Here is a 13882-nt window from a genome sequence, read left to right as displayed (position 1 = left end):
AAATCGAATAATTACTTAAATTAACAAAAAAGCAAATATTATTTTTTAATAAAAAAATTTTTTTTTTAATTTACTTTGAAAATTATTTAATATTTAAAATTAATATTTTAATTAAATTTTAATTAATTTAAAAATTTTATTTTTAATGAATATTTTTCTTTTTTATATTAAATATTGTATATAAATAAAAAATATTCAATGTTAAAAAAGAATTTCAAAAAATAAATTTAATTTTTAAAATTATTTTAATTTATCAACAAGTTAATAACTCAATATTGGTTAATTAAAATAATTTTAAAAATTAAATTTATTTTTTTTTTAATTCTTTTTTAACATGAAATATTTTTTTAATTACAATGTTTAATATAAAAAAGAAAAAAATTATAATAATAAATAAAATAAATTAAAATTGGTTAATTTAATTAAAAAAGGTAATTTTCTCTAATTTAATTCTTTGTAATTTAGCTTTCAGACAAATTAAAATTCTTTTTAAAAAATTCTAATTAGACTTTTTTCACGTGTTTTCATAACTCCTAAATTTCTAACATTATCGTCTCGCCTGCAAAAAGAAATTGATAAGCAACTCGTAAAACGTGTTTTGCACAAATTTTTGTGTTGAGCAGGTCGTTATCAAAGTACGTCGCACTCATAATGCACAACATTATCGCAACAATAAACTGCAAACTTTTTTTTTATTAAATCTCGAAGGTCATTGATTAAATTCTCGCTCGACTATTTTTAATTGCGTTAAGTCAGTCAGGCGTTATCTAATATTTACTATAATTAATAAATTTATGGGTCATGAAGAGTGTTTGTGTTGTTCCGATGCATGTACGACTTGACAGGTGTCTGATAGCTTTGTGAACTTGAAATCGTTAAGAAAAAAAAAATTAATAAAAAAATAGAACATGACCCGTTACTGTTTTTAACTTTGTTTTTTATTTTGCAACAAAAATAATCGTAAAACGTCAATAAAAGTTATTTTGCACGCTTTAAAAACAAGATTTATGGAGCGATATTAAGAAAGTAAAAAAAAAATCGTTAAGTGAATTCAGAAAAAAATTAAAATTGTTTCTAACAAGCAAAAAAAAAATTATATGACGATCTCGTTTTTACATAACCTCAAAATTAAATTTTATAAATCGATAATTTTTTTAAGCTTTCAAGATTAATCATTTTATTTTTTTTTAATATTAGTCAAATATCAAAATAATTTTTTCATGTTAAAAGAAATATTCACAATTCATGGATATTAATGATCCAATATTAATGTGATCCAAAAAGATCAAAATTTCCGTTAAAATCAGTTGCTGCGTCAAAAATTTAAAAATTTCCGTTTTTGTTGAAAATTTTCAATTTTAAAGTAAAAAATATTCATTTTTCTTAATTTTTAATTTTAATCTTAATTCTTTCAATAAATATTTAAAATTATTCAAAATCTAAGAAAATTTCATTTATAAAAAAGGTACTTTTTATACTATAATTATATTCGATTACCTAATATTCGATAAAAAATTTAAATGTTCAATTTGAAAATATGAAATAAAATTATAAAACTGCTTTGAAAATTGATCAAAAATGGATCTATTTTAAAATAATATTTAGATCAGTGAGATCTGGTAAGCTTATTTTAAAATTTCAACATTTATCACTTTCATTCGTCTCACAAAGTGACATTTTCTGTCAAAGGGGCGCCATTCATTAATAAAGTCAAACAAAATAAGAAATTTTTTAAATCTCATAAGGAAAATATTCGAAAGCTATTTGAATTTAGTGATTTTTTTAAATTACGAAGAATCTTCTGAACAAAAATAATTTAATTATTTCTAAAAAGTCAGTTCATGAAAATTGCAAAATTTTTTAAATTTTCAATTGAATAAAAAAAGGTTCAAAATTATTAAAATTACTTAAAAATGAAAAAATTAAATAAAAAATAATTTTAATGATATTTTATTTTGACATTTGACAAAAAATTCTCCCATTGACAATAAAAAAAACTTTCCCCCTTATCATTCAACGCCCTTAATGAACAACGCCTAAGCAGAAAGCAATCAACAACAACAAAGAATTGCATTAAAAATATTTTGTATTAAATTCTTCTTAAAAAAAGTTCCTCTTTATCAGCAAATTAATTTTTATTAATTTTCATTTTCTCGTCCTGAATTCGTTTCACTGAAAAAACTCGAGCAACTCCCATCTCCGGAGAATTTCCCCAGATTTTTCTTGGCAAAAGTGCTGCAAAGTGCTGAACTTTACGTGACACTCGCTCGTAGTATCGAGTAGTGGGTTAATTAAGTTCACGGCACGACGACGAAGCAAAAGCAGAAAAATGTCTCTCAACCATGGATTCAACATAAAGTCGGAAAAGTCAGAATCTCGAGCATTTGTAATTTTTGAAAATGTCACAAAACGCACGATTGACGTGTATTGGGTCAACTTTACGAGTCAATTGGTGCTGTACAAAACACTCAAGCCACTGGTTCGTAAATCTAATTAACGTTTCGTCATTTTTTTTTTATTTTAAATTTTTTTTTCAGGATCGTTTCATGATCAACACCTTTCAGACACATCCGTGGATTTTCATGGACAAATTCACGGGCGAACGGATGGTAGTCGAGAACGAGGAAGTTTATTGGCCGAAGCCGTGGTACTTGAAAATCGATCCGCGACAACGGATGATCCGACGAACTCTCGTGCGGATACAGTTTCCGTTGCGATCGCTGAAAAAGAACGCGATGTGGAGCGTGGTAAGACATTTGCAGAACGGCGAATGCATTCAGGACTTGCAGATTCCCGTGAGTCTGCGACGCGAACTCGAAACACTCTTCAAACGACATAAGCGATACTGCCAATACCGCAACACGGAGGCGAGCGACGATGCGACGGACGAAAGTGAAAATAGTAGCAATAGTAACACAAGTACGAATAGTAACGAGGAGAATAGTGTCGAGGAAGAGAGACGCGTGTGAATTATTAGGACATAAGCAACGGTGCAATTACTCATCGTATTTTTCGTATTTTCGACAACTTTTGTTGTAATTTAATGTAAATTTTTTGATAAATTATATATATTATTATATTGATATCGCCTCCCGGTAGCCCTTTAATTACACACATAACACACTCGTGAAAACATGAGATAAGCGAATAAATAATTTTAAGTTGAATATAAAAAAATTAACTACGTCGTACATTTTTCATTGACTTTTGGCTTGGAAATTGTCGTTAAAGGACTTTTGCGACGAAATTTATTTTTGAAATTTTAAAATTGTTAGAATTTGAGGGTAGGTCAATATTGAAAAATGTTTCACTTTAATTTTTTTTTTTTTTTAATTTTAATTTTTTTTTTTTAAATAATTGTTTTTAGACAAATTTTTGTTAAAATATTGAAAATTTTGAAATATTGAAATTGTCAAAAATTCTTAAAAAACTATTTTTTTATGAACATTTTATGATTTTCATTCAATTCATTTTTATTTTATTTTAAAGAATTTTAAATATCAATTAAAAAATTTTACGTTGAAAATTTGAAAATCGCTTCTATGCTAATTCAAACATTTTTTTTTCTTATTTTTATTAAAAAAAAATCAAATATGGGAATTACTTTCAGATTTTTAATATAATCATTAAAATTTTGAGGAAAATTTAAAAAAAAATATATAAAATTTTGACCTAAATTTATAAATTTTCAAAATTAATTAAATTTAAATATAATTTCAAAAATTATAAAAATTTTTAATTTAAAAATTATTAATTAAAAATTATTGAGGCCGCTCCAAATGAAAATCAAAAATAAAGTCTGATGCCCCATTTCAAAAGTCAAAAATCCAATGGGGCAAAATAAAAAAAAAGTTAAAAATTTCATCAAAATTGATCGTTTTTTGTTGTATTTTCATAATTTTTCAAGACATTTTCAAAAAAAATTATAAAAAATTTTCAATTATTTTAATTTTTGTTTTGAAAATAATATTTTAACTTGAATTTTCTTCTCTAAAAATATTTTTCATAAAATTACTGAATTTTTTCAAATTTTTTGACAGATATTTTTTAAGAAATTTTAATTTTTAAATTTTTAACTTAAAATGATCTTAAATCAATTTTTAATTTGAAAGTTTCAAGGAAGATTATTAAAAAACAACAAAAATGTTGATCAACGATCAAAAATTGCTAAAATTTTGTCATTTTGTATGAAAATAAGTATTTAAATTTTTTTTTTTATTTTGCACCCCCATTTTATTTTGAAAAATTTTGGACTTTATTTTTGATTTTCATTTGGAGCGGCCTTAATTAAAATAAAAAATTAATTTAAATTTAAAAAAAATTGAATTAAAAAAAATATTTAATTTAATTTTAATCAAATCATAAATTAAATTAAATCATAAATAAATTTTAAATTTTATTATTTTTTTAAATTTTTTTTATTTTAATTTTTCTTGAATTTTTAAATTTGAAAAAAATCGAAAAAGACCTTATAGTACTTGGAATAATATGAAAATTTCTAAAAATATTCCAAAAATCGAAAGGGTATAAATTTTTTTATGAAAAAAGTGAAACATTTTCTGATATTTTAACTGCCTAAAAAATTTTTTTTTGAAGTAGAAAATTTTTAAATCAATTTTAATGGGAAATTTTAACAAAAAATAGCTCTGAAGGAAAATTTTCAACAAATTTGAACAAATTTAAATATTTTTAATTAAAAAATTTTGTTTCAAGGTCCAAATTCTTTTCAAAAGGAAAAAATTATAGTTTTGAAAAATAAAACATCAAATTTTTACGACATCGATTAACGAATCCGTGACATTTATTCAACATTTAAATACAAATTATTTTATTTGCCCTTCATTTGTTGCAACATTCCCTGTAACTCCGCGACATCAATTGGTCCCTTTGTCGCTGCTTCGCTCGTTGCGGGTGCACTTGCCTTTCCGCACGACTTTTTATGAATAAACCAATGCAATCGTTGACACTCCCTGTCACAATATTGCACGGATTTGCATTTGGAGCATTTTTTCGTGGGATTTTCTTCGTTACAAGCGTCGCAATAAACTGTCTGATCCGCAAATACGTTGTGTCCCATGATACTTTGCTTGAGAATATCGAATGCCGAGAGCGTATTTTGGGGCGAAACGAGTTGCGCGACGACCTGCTTGAAGACGGTGCATTCTCGCCAGGGGAATTCACGCACGAGATCGCGAATTGTCGTCTCGAGGTAACTTTGTTGGTTGTCTTTTGCCGGTTTGAGGACTTTTTTCGTGAAAAGTTCGATGAAATCGGCTTCTTTTTTGTCGGCGTCGTCTTTGCGCGTCAAAGTGTGTTCCTTGGCGCGATTCAGTTCGCCAACGATGCATGCGAGATAATGGAATTTGAAGGCTTGGACCTCGTTGGGCTCCTCACGACGCTTAATTTGACGCTCGGCAAGCAGCTCGAGGACTTTTTTCACTTTCGGGAGGTTGTCGCAGAACAGCGGATACTTTTGGACACACAACGCAATCTTCACGGGATGCAAATTCGTGATCATGACAAATTTGTGGAAATTTTCCGCGAGTACAGGCGGTAAATGGGGCTCTTTTTGCTGATCCTGACACTTTGTGTAAAGGTCAATTTCGCTTTTTGGAATAAAATTGTTGATAGTTTGCACGACAGACTTGTTTCCGACGAAAGCAGCCATTTGCGATGGGGTTCGTTGCACAGAATTCATGGCAACGGGATTCGCTCCAGCCAACAGCAACAAGAGACAAACATCGCTATTGGCAGAAAGAGCTCCGAAATGCAACGCCGAGTAATCGTATTGATGTCGTGTCGAATTAACGTTTGGACCACGATCGAGAATTAGCTCGACAGCGGTTTTGTCTCCTTTGAAGGCGGCATGTTGGAGCGGAGTCATGCCACTGTCGTCGTAGAAATCGATTGAAGTCTTCAGTTCGACGAGATTTTGCTTCAAACGGGAAATGTCTTTCTTTGCAATGGCATCCAAGATGTCTCGTTGGAGCGGTGTTAGGTGCGTATTTTTCTCCTTTTGGTCATCTTCGGTGACATTCGTGACGGAATTCGTTTCCTCTGGCATTTTCTGCGAAAAGAAAGAAGCATGGCGAGTTGAGACACGATAAAAATATTTAGAAATTTTGAGAAAACTGAACTTTTACGATGATGATCAAAAGAAATTTTAATGAAAAGTAGAAGAAATAGGGCGATTTTAATTAAAAATTTAGTTTTTTCTTACCGATTTTTCACAAGAAATCCTTTTCAATCTTTTATTGATATCAAAAATTACTTTGGAAGTCTTTCTTTGAATACAAATCGCTTCAAAAATTAAATAGGCTGTTACAATTATCAAAAATGTTTCAAATTCGAAATAAATTTAGAAATTAAATTTTTAAAAACTATAAAATTAACGATATTTTTTTTTTAATATAGTTGTATGAAAAAGTGTCGTGTTTCATATAAATATTTGCACAAAATTTTTGATTTTTAGAAAAAAAAATGGAAATTTTTTTTACAGATTTAAAACATTTTGTCAAAAAGAAAATATTAACAGAAAAAACATTGCCTTATGCAAAATTTGACAAAAATAATTTTGACACAGTTTTTGATTAAGTTTTGCTCTTGATTTAGTTTTCAAAACAAAACTATGTCAAAGGAAAAATTTTTTTTCAGTTTCAATTTTTTGGCAGTTTTGAGTTATGAAATGATTAAAAATGATAAATTAGAGCCTTCTGACAAATTTCTATCCATTTGCAAGATTTGACAAAAATCGCTTTGACACAGTTTTTTTGCTCTTGATTTAGTTTTCAAAACAAAACTATGTCAAAGGAAAATTTTTTTTTTCAGTTTCAATTTTTTGGCAGTTTTGAGTTATAAAATGATTAAAAATGATAAATTAGAGCCCTCTGACAAATTTTTATCCATTTGGAGCAAGATTTGACAAAAATCGCTTTGACACAGTTTTTGACACAGTTTTTTTGCTCTTGATTTAGTTTTCAAAACAAAACTATGTCAAAGAAAATTTTTTTTTCAGTTTCAATTTTTTAGCAGTTTTGAGTTATAAAATTATTAAAAATGATAAATTAGAGCTTTCTGACAAATTTCTATCCATTTGGAGCAAGATTTGACAAAAATCGCTTTGACACAGTTTTTGACACAGTTTTTTTGCTCTTGATTTAGTTTTCAAAACAAAACTATGTCAAAGGAAAATTTTTTTTTTCAGTTTCAATTTTTTGGCAGTTTTGAGTTGTAAAATGATTAAAAATGATAAATTAGAGCTTTCTGACAAATTTCTATCCATTTGGAGCAAGATTTGACAAAAATAGCTTTGACACAGTTTTTGACACAGTTTTTTTGCTCTTGATTTAGTTTTCAAAACAAAACTATGTCAAAGGAAAATTTTTTTTTCAGTTTCAATTTTTTAGCAGTTTTGAGTTGTAAAATGATTAAAAATGATAAATTAGAGCCTTCTGACAAATTTCTATCCATTTGGAGCAAGATTTGACAAAAATCGCTTTGACACAGTTTTTGACACAGTTTTTTTGCTCTTGATTTAGTTTTCAAAACAAAACTATGTCAAAGAAAAAAATTTTTTTCAGTTTCAATTTTTTGGCAGTTTTGAGTTGCAAAATGATTAAAAATGATAAATTAGAGCCTTCTGACAAATTTCTATCCATTTGGAGCAAGATTTGACAAAAATCGCTTTGACACAGTTTTTGACACAGTTTTTTTGCTCTTGATTTAGTTTTCAAAACAAAACTATGTCAAAAGAGTTTCAATTTTTTGGCAGTTTTGAGTTCAGCAATTTTTTAGCAGTTTGGAGTTACAAAATGATTAAAAATGATAAATTAGAGCCTTCTGACAAATTTCTATCCATTTGGAGCAAGATTTGACAAAAATCGCTTTGACACAGTTTTTGACACAGTTTTTTTGCTCTTGATTTAGTTTTCAAAACAAAACTATGTCAAAGGAAAAAAATTTTTTCAGTTTCAATTTTTTGGCAGTTTTGAGTTGCAAAATTATTAAAAATGATAAATTAGAGCCTTCTGACAAATTTCTATCCATTTGGAGCAAGATTTGACAAAAATCGCTTTGACACAGTTTTTGACACAGTTTTTTTGCTCTTGATTTAGTTTTTAAAACAAAACTATGTCAAAGGAAAATTTTTTTTTCAGTTTAAATTTTTTAGCAGTTTTGAGTTGTAAAATGATTAAAAATGATAAATTAGAGCCTTCTGACAAATTTCTATCCATTTGGAGCAAGATTTGACAAAAATCGCTTTGACACAGTTTTTGACACAGTTTTTTTGCTCTTGATTTAGTTTTCAAAACAAAACTATGTCAAAGGAAAAAATTTTTTTTCAGTTTAAATTTTTTTGCAGTTTTGAGTGAAAAAATGATTAAAAATGATAAATTAGAGCCTTCTGACAAATTTCTATCCATTTGGAGCAAGATTTGACAAAAATCGCTTTGACACAGTTTTTGACACAGTTTTTTTTGCTCTTGATTTAGTTTTCAAAACAAAACTATGTCAAAGGAAAAAAATTTTTTTTCAGTTTCAATTTTTTGGCAGTTTTGAGTTATAAAATGATTAAAAATGATAAATTAGAGCCCTCTGACAAATTTCTATCCATTTGGAGCAAGATTTGACAAAAATCGCTTTGACACAGTTTTTGACACAGTTTTTTTGCTCTTGATTTAGTTTTTAAAACAAAACTATGTCAAAGGAAAATTTTTTTTTTCAGTTTAAATTTTTTAGCAGTTTTGAGTTATAAAATGATTAAAAATGATAAATTAGAGCCTTCTGACAAATTTCTATCCATTTGGAGCAAGATTTGACAAAAATCGCTTTGACACAGTTTTTGACACAGTTTTTTTGCTCTTGATTTAGTTTTCAAAACAAAACTATGTCAAAGGAAAATTTTTTTTTCAGTTTAAATTTTTTAGCAGTTTTAAGTTATAAAATGATTAAAAATGATAAATTAGAGCCCTCTGACAAATTTTTATCCATTTGGAGCAAGATTTGACAAAAATGGCTTTGACACAGTTTTTGACACAGTTTTTTTGCTCTTGATTTAGTTTTTAAAACAAAACTATGTCAAAGGAAATTTTTTTTTTCAGTTTAAATTTTTTAGCAGTTTTAAGTTATAAAATGTTATAAAATATTTTTTTTGAACAAAACTCAAATAATTTGTTTATTGTAATGACCTTGGTTTGTTTTCGTCGAAAAAATTATAAAACACTTTGAGACGACTCAAATTGATAATTCATTTGTCATAACAAATTCAACGTGGTGTCTCAATAACGCGGCGAATCCCTGTAAATTAAATTAAATAACTTTTTGAATAGAAAATATTCAGTATTTTACGCTAAATCTCACTTGAAGAGCATCACCTCTAAGGTAACTTCAAAAATTTCTCCCTAAAATTCATCAAAATCCATTTTGTAACATTGTGAAATTTTCCTCCCGCACAGTCACACACAGAAACATGGTCGAATCAAATGGCGCCAGCAAATTATCGGAGCTCGAATCCAACATAATCCGTCAACTCGAGTATTATTTCGGCGATTCCAACCTCAATCGCGACAAATTCCTGCAAGAACAAATTTCCAAAGACGACGGATGGGTCCCGGTCAAGACACTTCTCACGTTCAAACGACTTCAAGCTTTGTCGGAAGACGAAAAAGTCATTGTCGATGCCATTGAGAAGAGTGACGAGGGTCTCGTGCAAGTCAGCGAGGATCGTACCAAGCTTCGTCGTCATCCGGAACGCCCGTTGCCCGAACAAAACGAGGAACATCGCAAGGAGGTTATGTCCCGTACTTGTTACGTCAAAGGATTTCCCCTCGATGCCGACATGAACACTTTAATCGAGTTTTTCCGCGGTTTCGACAAAGTCGTCAACATCGTGATGCGCAAATATCACGACAAGGGCACGAAAGAGTACAAATTCAAGGGAAGTGTTTTTGCGACATTCGCCACGAAAGATCAAGCGGAGGCATTTTTGAAGTTGGAAGGCGTCAAACACAACGAAGTCGCACTAATTCGCAAATGGCAGGACACGTACAACGAGGAAAAACGCGAAGAACGCAACGCCAACAAGAAGAAAAAGGACGCGGCGAAGGAAGAAGAGGAAAAAGAGAAAATCGAGTTGCCCAAGGGAGCCACAATTAACTTAGATGGCTTCGATCCGGAAGCAACACGTGAAAAAATTCGCGAATCGTTGCAAGAAGCCTTGGGAACGACGCAAATTGCCTTCATTGAATTCGAAAAGGGACAAACTTCGGGCCATGTGCGCTTCCAGGAGGCTGACAGCGCCAAAGGAGTGCTCGAAAGATGCAAAGACGGCAAAATTACGGTGAACGACAAAGAAATCACGGTTCGCGTCTTGGAAGGCGAAGAAGAAGAGGAATATCTGAAGGAACAAATTAACAACATTCGGGAACGACGTCAAGCATTTAATTCGCGACACAAGGGACGTCGCGGCGGAAATCGCGGAAACGACAAATTTAACAAGGGCGGCAAGAAACGCAAGGCCGATGATGCTCTCGATGGCGATGACGGCGACAAAGTGTCGAAGAAACAAGAAGTTGATGCTTAAATTCCTTTTAATTTTTTTTTTCATTAATTTTAAGACCGTTTATATTAAAAAAATAAATTTTAAGAGAATTTCTTGAACTAAAAAAATTTTTTTTTCAGTTTTTCTTTAATTTCTCTTCAAATTTTGGACTTTCGTCACTTTTGTTAATTATTGCCAGCCCAATGATGATTAAAAATATTCCGAACCAATAGAGCCCGCAATTCGTTTCGCCGAATATCAGCCAGCCAAGTAGCGCGGAAAGGATGTAGTTGGCGCCAGATGATGTCACAGTAGCTGTCGCTGTGTTGCAGTCTTTGCTCTGAAGGGCTTTCACGAAAAATGTCCAAACTAATCCGTTGAAGAGGAGCATTAAGGCGATGTTGATGGAAGTAATTGTGTAGAGGATGGCGTTGTTTTCGACCGTCACGATGGAAGAGAGTTTGCCGAAACACGAGCCGAGACACGCACAAAAGCCTGACAAAATGGCATTTTTGTTTAATTTCATGATTTTGTGATAAGAGGAAGTTTTTGTTTGTTTTGAAGTTGGAATTGTGGGTCTTCGAGCAGTGATGTCTAAATGGGAAGTTTTGCGGGTTTGAATCGGTTAAGTGAGTGAAATGGCGCTAAAAGTTTTTTATTAAAGTTTATTTTTAATTAAATTTTTAAATGATTTTTTGGGCTTTTCAAATCTGAAAATTTTAATTAATTTTTTTTTAATTAAAAAATTCTTGTCTTTGTGATTTTTTTCAAAAATTTAATTTATTTTAAATATTTTTAATTTTTTTTTAATTAATTAATTTTAATTTAATAAAATAAAAATAAATGTTTAATGAAGAAAAATTATTTAATTTTTCGAAAATTAGCTGAAAAATTGAAAAATATTTAAAAAAAAATTATGTTAAAAAAAATAATAAAAATATTTATTGATAGAATACATTAAAAATTAAAATTAATTGAATAATTTTAAAAATTAAATAAATTAATAAACACAAAATTTTCGAGAAAACAAAAAAAAATGTTTTTATAAAATTTTTAATGAAAAAATAGTGCTTGTTAATTAATTAAAAAGTTATTAAGATTTAAAAAAAAATATTATTAATTATATATTTTATTTTAAATTATTTAAATAATTTTTTAATTTTATTTTTTTTATTAAATATGTATTTTAAGCCAAAATCATAACTGGAAAAATCTTTAAAAAAAAATTTTTTCTATTAAACAAAATATTTAATAAAATAACTTATTATTCAATAATTTTAGTCTTTTTTACTGAATTAAATTTAAGTTCTTTAACCTTTTAAAAAAGTTGAGAAAATGTTTAAAATGACATAAATTCACAGTAATTTTATTTCTTTGAGATGTCTTAATCCATCAACTGTCACCCTTTACAATTAATTCCTTATTTTTTTCTATTTAAATTAATCTTTTATTAATTTTTTTTCTCTTCGCCAAACCAAAGAAAAATTATTGAAATTATCTAAACCATAACAAGCTTCTTATGATTGCCGCAAATGTCAAGATTCACATTGTTGTTTATTGGATGAAAGGCACGTTTGAAAAAAAAATACTCAGTGGTTTTTGAATAGAGATCAAGTACATTTGTTGACAACAAATAACATCTTTATTAATAATTTTGATCTCTTTGATAAAAAAAATAAAATTGAAAAATTTTTTTAATTTTATTATGTTAAAAAATAAAAAAAAAATTTAATTAATTTAGTTATTTTATTTTATTATTTTTATTAAAATTAATAAAAATAATTAATTAATATGAAATAATTAAAAGTTAAATAAAATGATTTAAAAAAATTTTTTTTCAATTTTTTTATGTTAAATAAATGTTTAATTTTTTTAAGAAAAATAAAAAAAATATTAGATTAAAAATAAATAATTAATTATAAATTAAATTAATTAAAATAAATTTAATAATAAACAATAATTAATAATTTAAAAAAATAATAAAAATAAATTAAAAATATTTATTTTCGCATTTTTGAATGAAAACCCTTCCAGAAAAATCACGAAAGGGCACGCAAAAAATTTATTTACACGACAATGGTTAACCAAAGCACGTTCCACGTTACTACGCCTATTCATTTCACTCAAATTATCTGTGATTTACCTTTTTTTCTTTAGAAAAATATTCAATTCATTCACATTTTTGTCTTATTTTTGCTTTCATATCACATCAAGATACAATTTTCCTACGCCACACACCAACAACACTCGGCAAAATAGAAAAACTGTTAACTTCTGCCTACTGCTTCTTCTACCTTCTTCTTCCAACATTATCTTCATTACTCGCAAAGTTGTTGGCAAAGACGGTCGTGCATTCGAAACCTTTCTCTCGCGCAATTTTCGCTAAACGCAATCGAAAAATAGTGCAAGTTTAGCAAATAAATATTATAAAACGGTACAACGCGTTGCGATTCCTGTTGCATGCGCGCATATTTGTTCTAGTTCTCATTTCGCTGCAGAAAAAACTCGTCTGGACAAGTGTTGTTGTTTCTTCTGCCTTCTACGGAGTAACTGGAAGAAGAAGCAAAAAAAAATCATAAAAAGTGCAATAATTGTATCGATGATGAGTGTAAAGTGAATAAAATATTTTTTTTAATATATTCAAGCACAGAAATATTATATGGGTTAGTTCTAAGTGAGTAATAACAACTTGATGAATGCTTGAAGAGAAGTACAGTTCGACGTGAATGATCCGTTTTTCCATGCGTACAAATGAAATAATTTGATTAATTGTTCAGTTGAAGTGGCAAAAGGCGGTAATTGAGTGATTAAATTAACGATAACTGAATGTAGAGAGTTATCGGGAATTGAGATCTGGAGGATATGGAACATGAATTTTGTTCTGAGAATATTTAACGGAAGTAATGCGAAGATTATCTTTCTTGAAATAAAATTTTTATGATTTATTTATATTAAAAAAATAATTTTTTATTAAAATATTTAAATAATTATTTTAAAATATATTTAAAGATTATAATAAAATTAATTGAATAATTTAAAAAAAAAAAAATTAAATAAAAAAAAATTATAATTTAAAAAAAACTTATATTCAAAGAGTATTTTGATTTTTAGTCGAAGCTGATAAAAAATTTTTTACCAAAAATTTAAATTAAAAATTTCATTCTAAAAAAATAATTTTTAAAAATAAATTCAGATTTAAAGCTAATTAATTTTAATTTAATTTAAAACTGAAAAATAAAATTTAAGAATAAAAATTAAACATTTCAATATTTTTTTTTGTATAAAAAATATATTTTGATCGGCAACTTCAGTTTTTAAAAAATATATATTTCTAGAAAATCA

At 27.9% G+C, this 13882-nt stretch overlaps 4 protein-coding genes across 4 annotated transcripts; 2 read left to right on the top strand and 2 right to left on the bottom strand.

Moving 5' to 3' along the window:
- Positions 1 to 2037: 2037 nt before the first annotated feature.
- LOC134830712 (protein Vhl) lies at positions 2038 to 3223 on the top strand. Its single transcript, XM_063844271.1, has 2 exons — positions 2038 to 2479; positions 2538 to 3223. The coding sequence occupies exons 1-2, from the start codon at positions 2330 to 2332 to the stop codon at positions 2967 to 2969; spliced, it is 582 nt and encodes a 193-aa protein (XP_063700341.1). The 5' UTR covers positions 2038 to 2329; the 3' UTR covers positions 2970 to 3223.
- A 1540-nt stretch (positions 3224 to 4763) lies between these two features.
- Positions 4764 to 6292, bottom strand: LOC134829488 (ankyrin repeat and MYND domain-containing protein 2). Its single transcript, XM_063842569.1, has 2 exons — positions 6221 to 6292; positions 4764 to 6067 (listed from the first exon to the last, which is right to left on the bottom strand). Exon 2 carries the CDS (start codon positions 6062 to 6064, stop codon positions 4829 to 4831), a length of 1236 nt encoding a protein of 411 aa, XP_063698639.1. The 5' UTR covers positions 6065 to 6067; positions 6221 to 6292; the 3' UTR covers positions 4764 to 4828.
- Positions 6293 to 9243: 2951 nt separating this feature from the next.
- On the top strand, positions 9244 to 10681 carry LOC134830883 (la protein homolog). The gene is made up of 2 exons (XM_063844494.1): positions 9244 to 9381; positions 9456 to 10681. The coding sequence occupies exon 2, from the start codon at positions 9470 to 9472 to the stop codon at positions 10580 to 10582; it is 1113 nt and encodes a 370-aa protein (XP_063700564.1). The 5' UTR covers positions 9244 to 9381; positions 9456 to 9469; the 3' UTR covers positions 10583 to 10681.
- Positions 10677 to 11066, bottom strand: LOC134828448 (transmembrane protein 42-like). Its single transcript, XM_063841427.1, has one exon. It carries the CDS (start codon positions 11064 to 11066, stop codon positions 10677 to 10679), a length of 390 nt encoding a protein of 129 aa, XP_063697497.1.
- Positions 11067 to 13882: the final 2816 nt, after the last annotated feature.

Source organism: Culicoides brevitarsis, chromosome 2, assembly GCF_036172545.1.
Source record: "Culicoides brevitarsis isolate CSIRO-B50_1 chromosome 2, AGI_CSIRO_Cbre_v1, whole genome shotgun sequence".
NCBI classification, from domain to species: Eukaryota; Metazoa; Arthropoda; class Insecta; order Diptera; family Ceratopogonidae; genus Culicoides; species Culicoides brevitarsis.
This window is presented reverse-complemented; position numbering and strand designations above follow the sequence as displayed.

What these genes read in the sequence shown, in the direction of transcription:
- LOC134829488 (XM_063842569.1), bottom strand. Translation starts at nt 6,064, where the DNA reads ATGCCAGAGGAAACGAATTCCGTCACGAATGTCACCGAAGATGACCAA.
- LOC134830883 (XM_063844494.1), top strand. Translation starts at nt 9,470, where the DNA reads ATGGTCGAATCAAATGGCGCCAGCAAATTATCGGAGCTCGAATCCAAC.
- LOC134828448 (XM_063841427.1), bottom strand. Translation starts at nt 11,066, where the DNA reads ATGAAATTAAACAAAAATGCCATTTTGTCAGGCTTTTGTGCGTGTCTC.
- LOC134830712 (XM_063844271.1), top strand. Translation starts at nt 2,330, where the DNA reads ATGTCTCTCAACCATGGATTCAACATAAAGTCGGAAAAGTCAGAATCT. An exon ending in ACAAAACACTCAAGCCACTG is followed by an intron (nt 2,480 to 2,537) that starts GTTCGTAAATCT and finishes TTTTTTTTTCAG; the next exon opens with GATCGTTTCATGATCAACAC.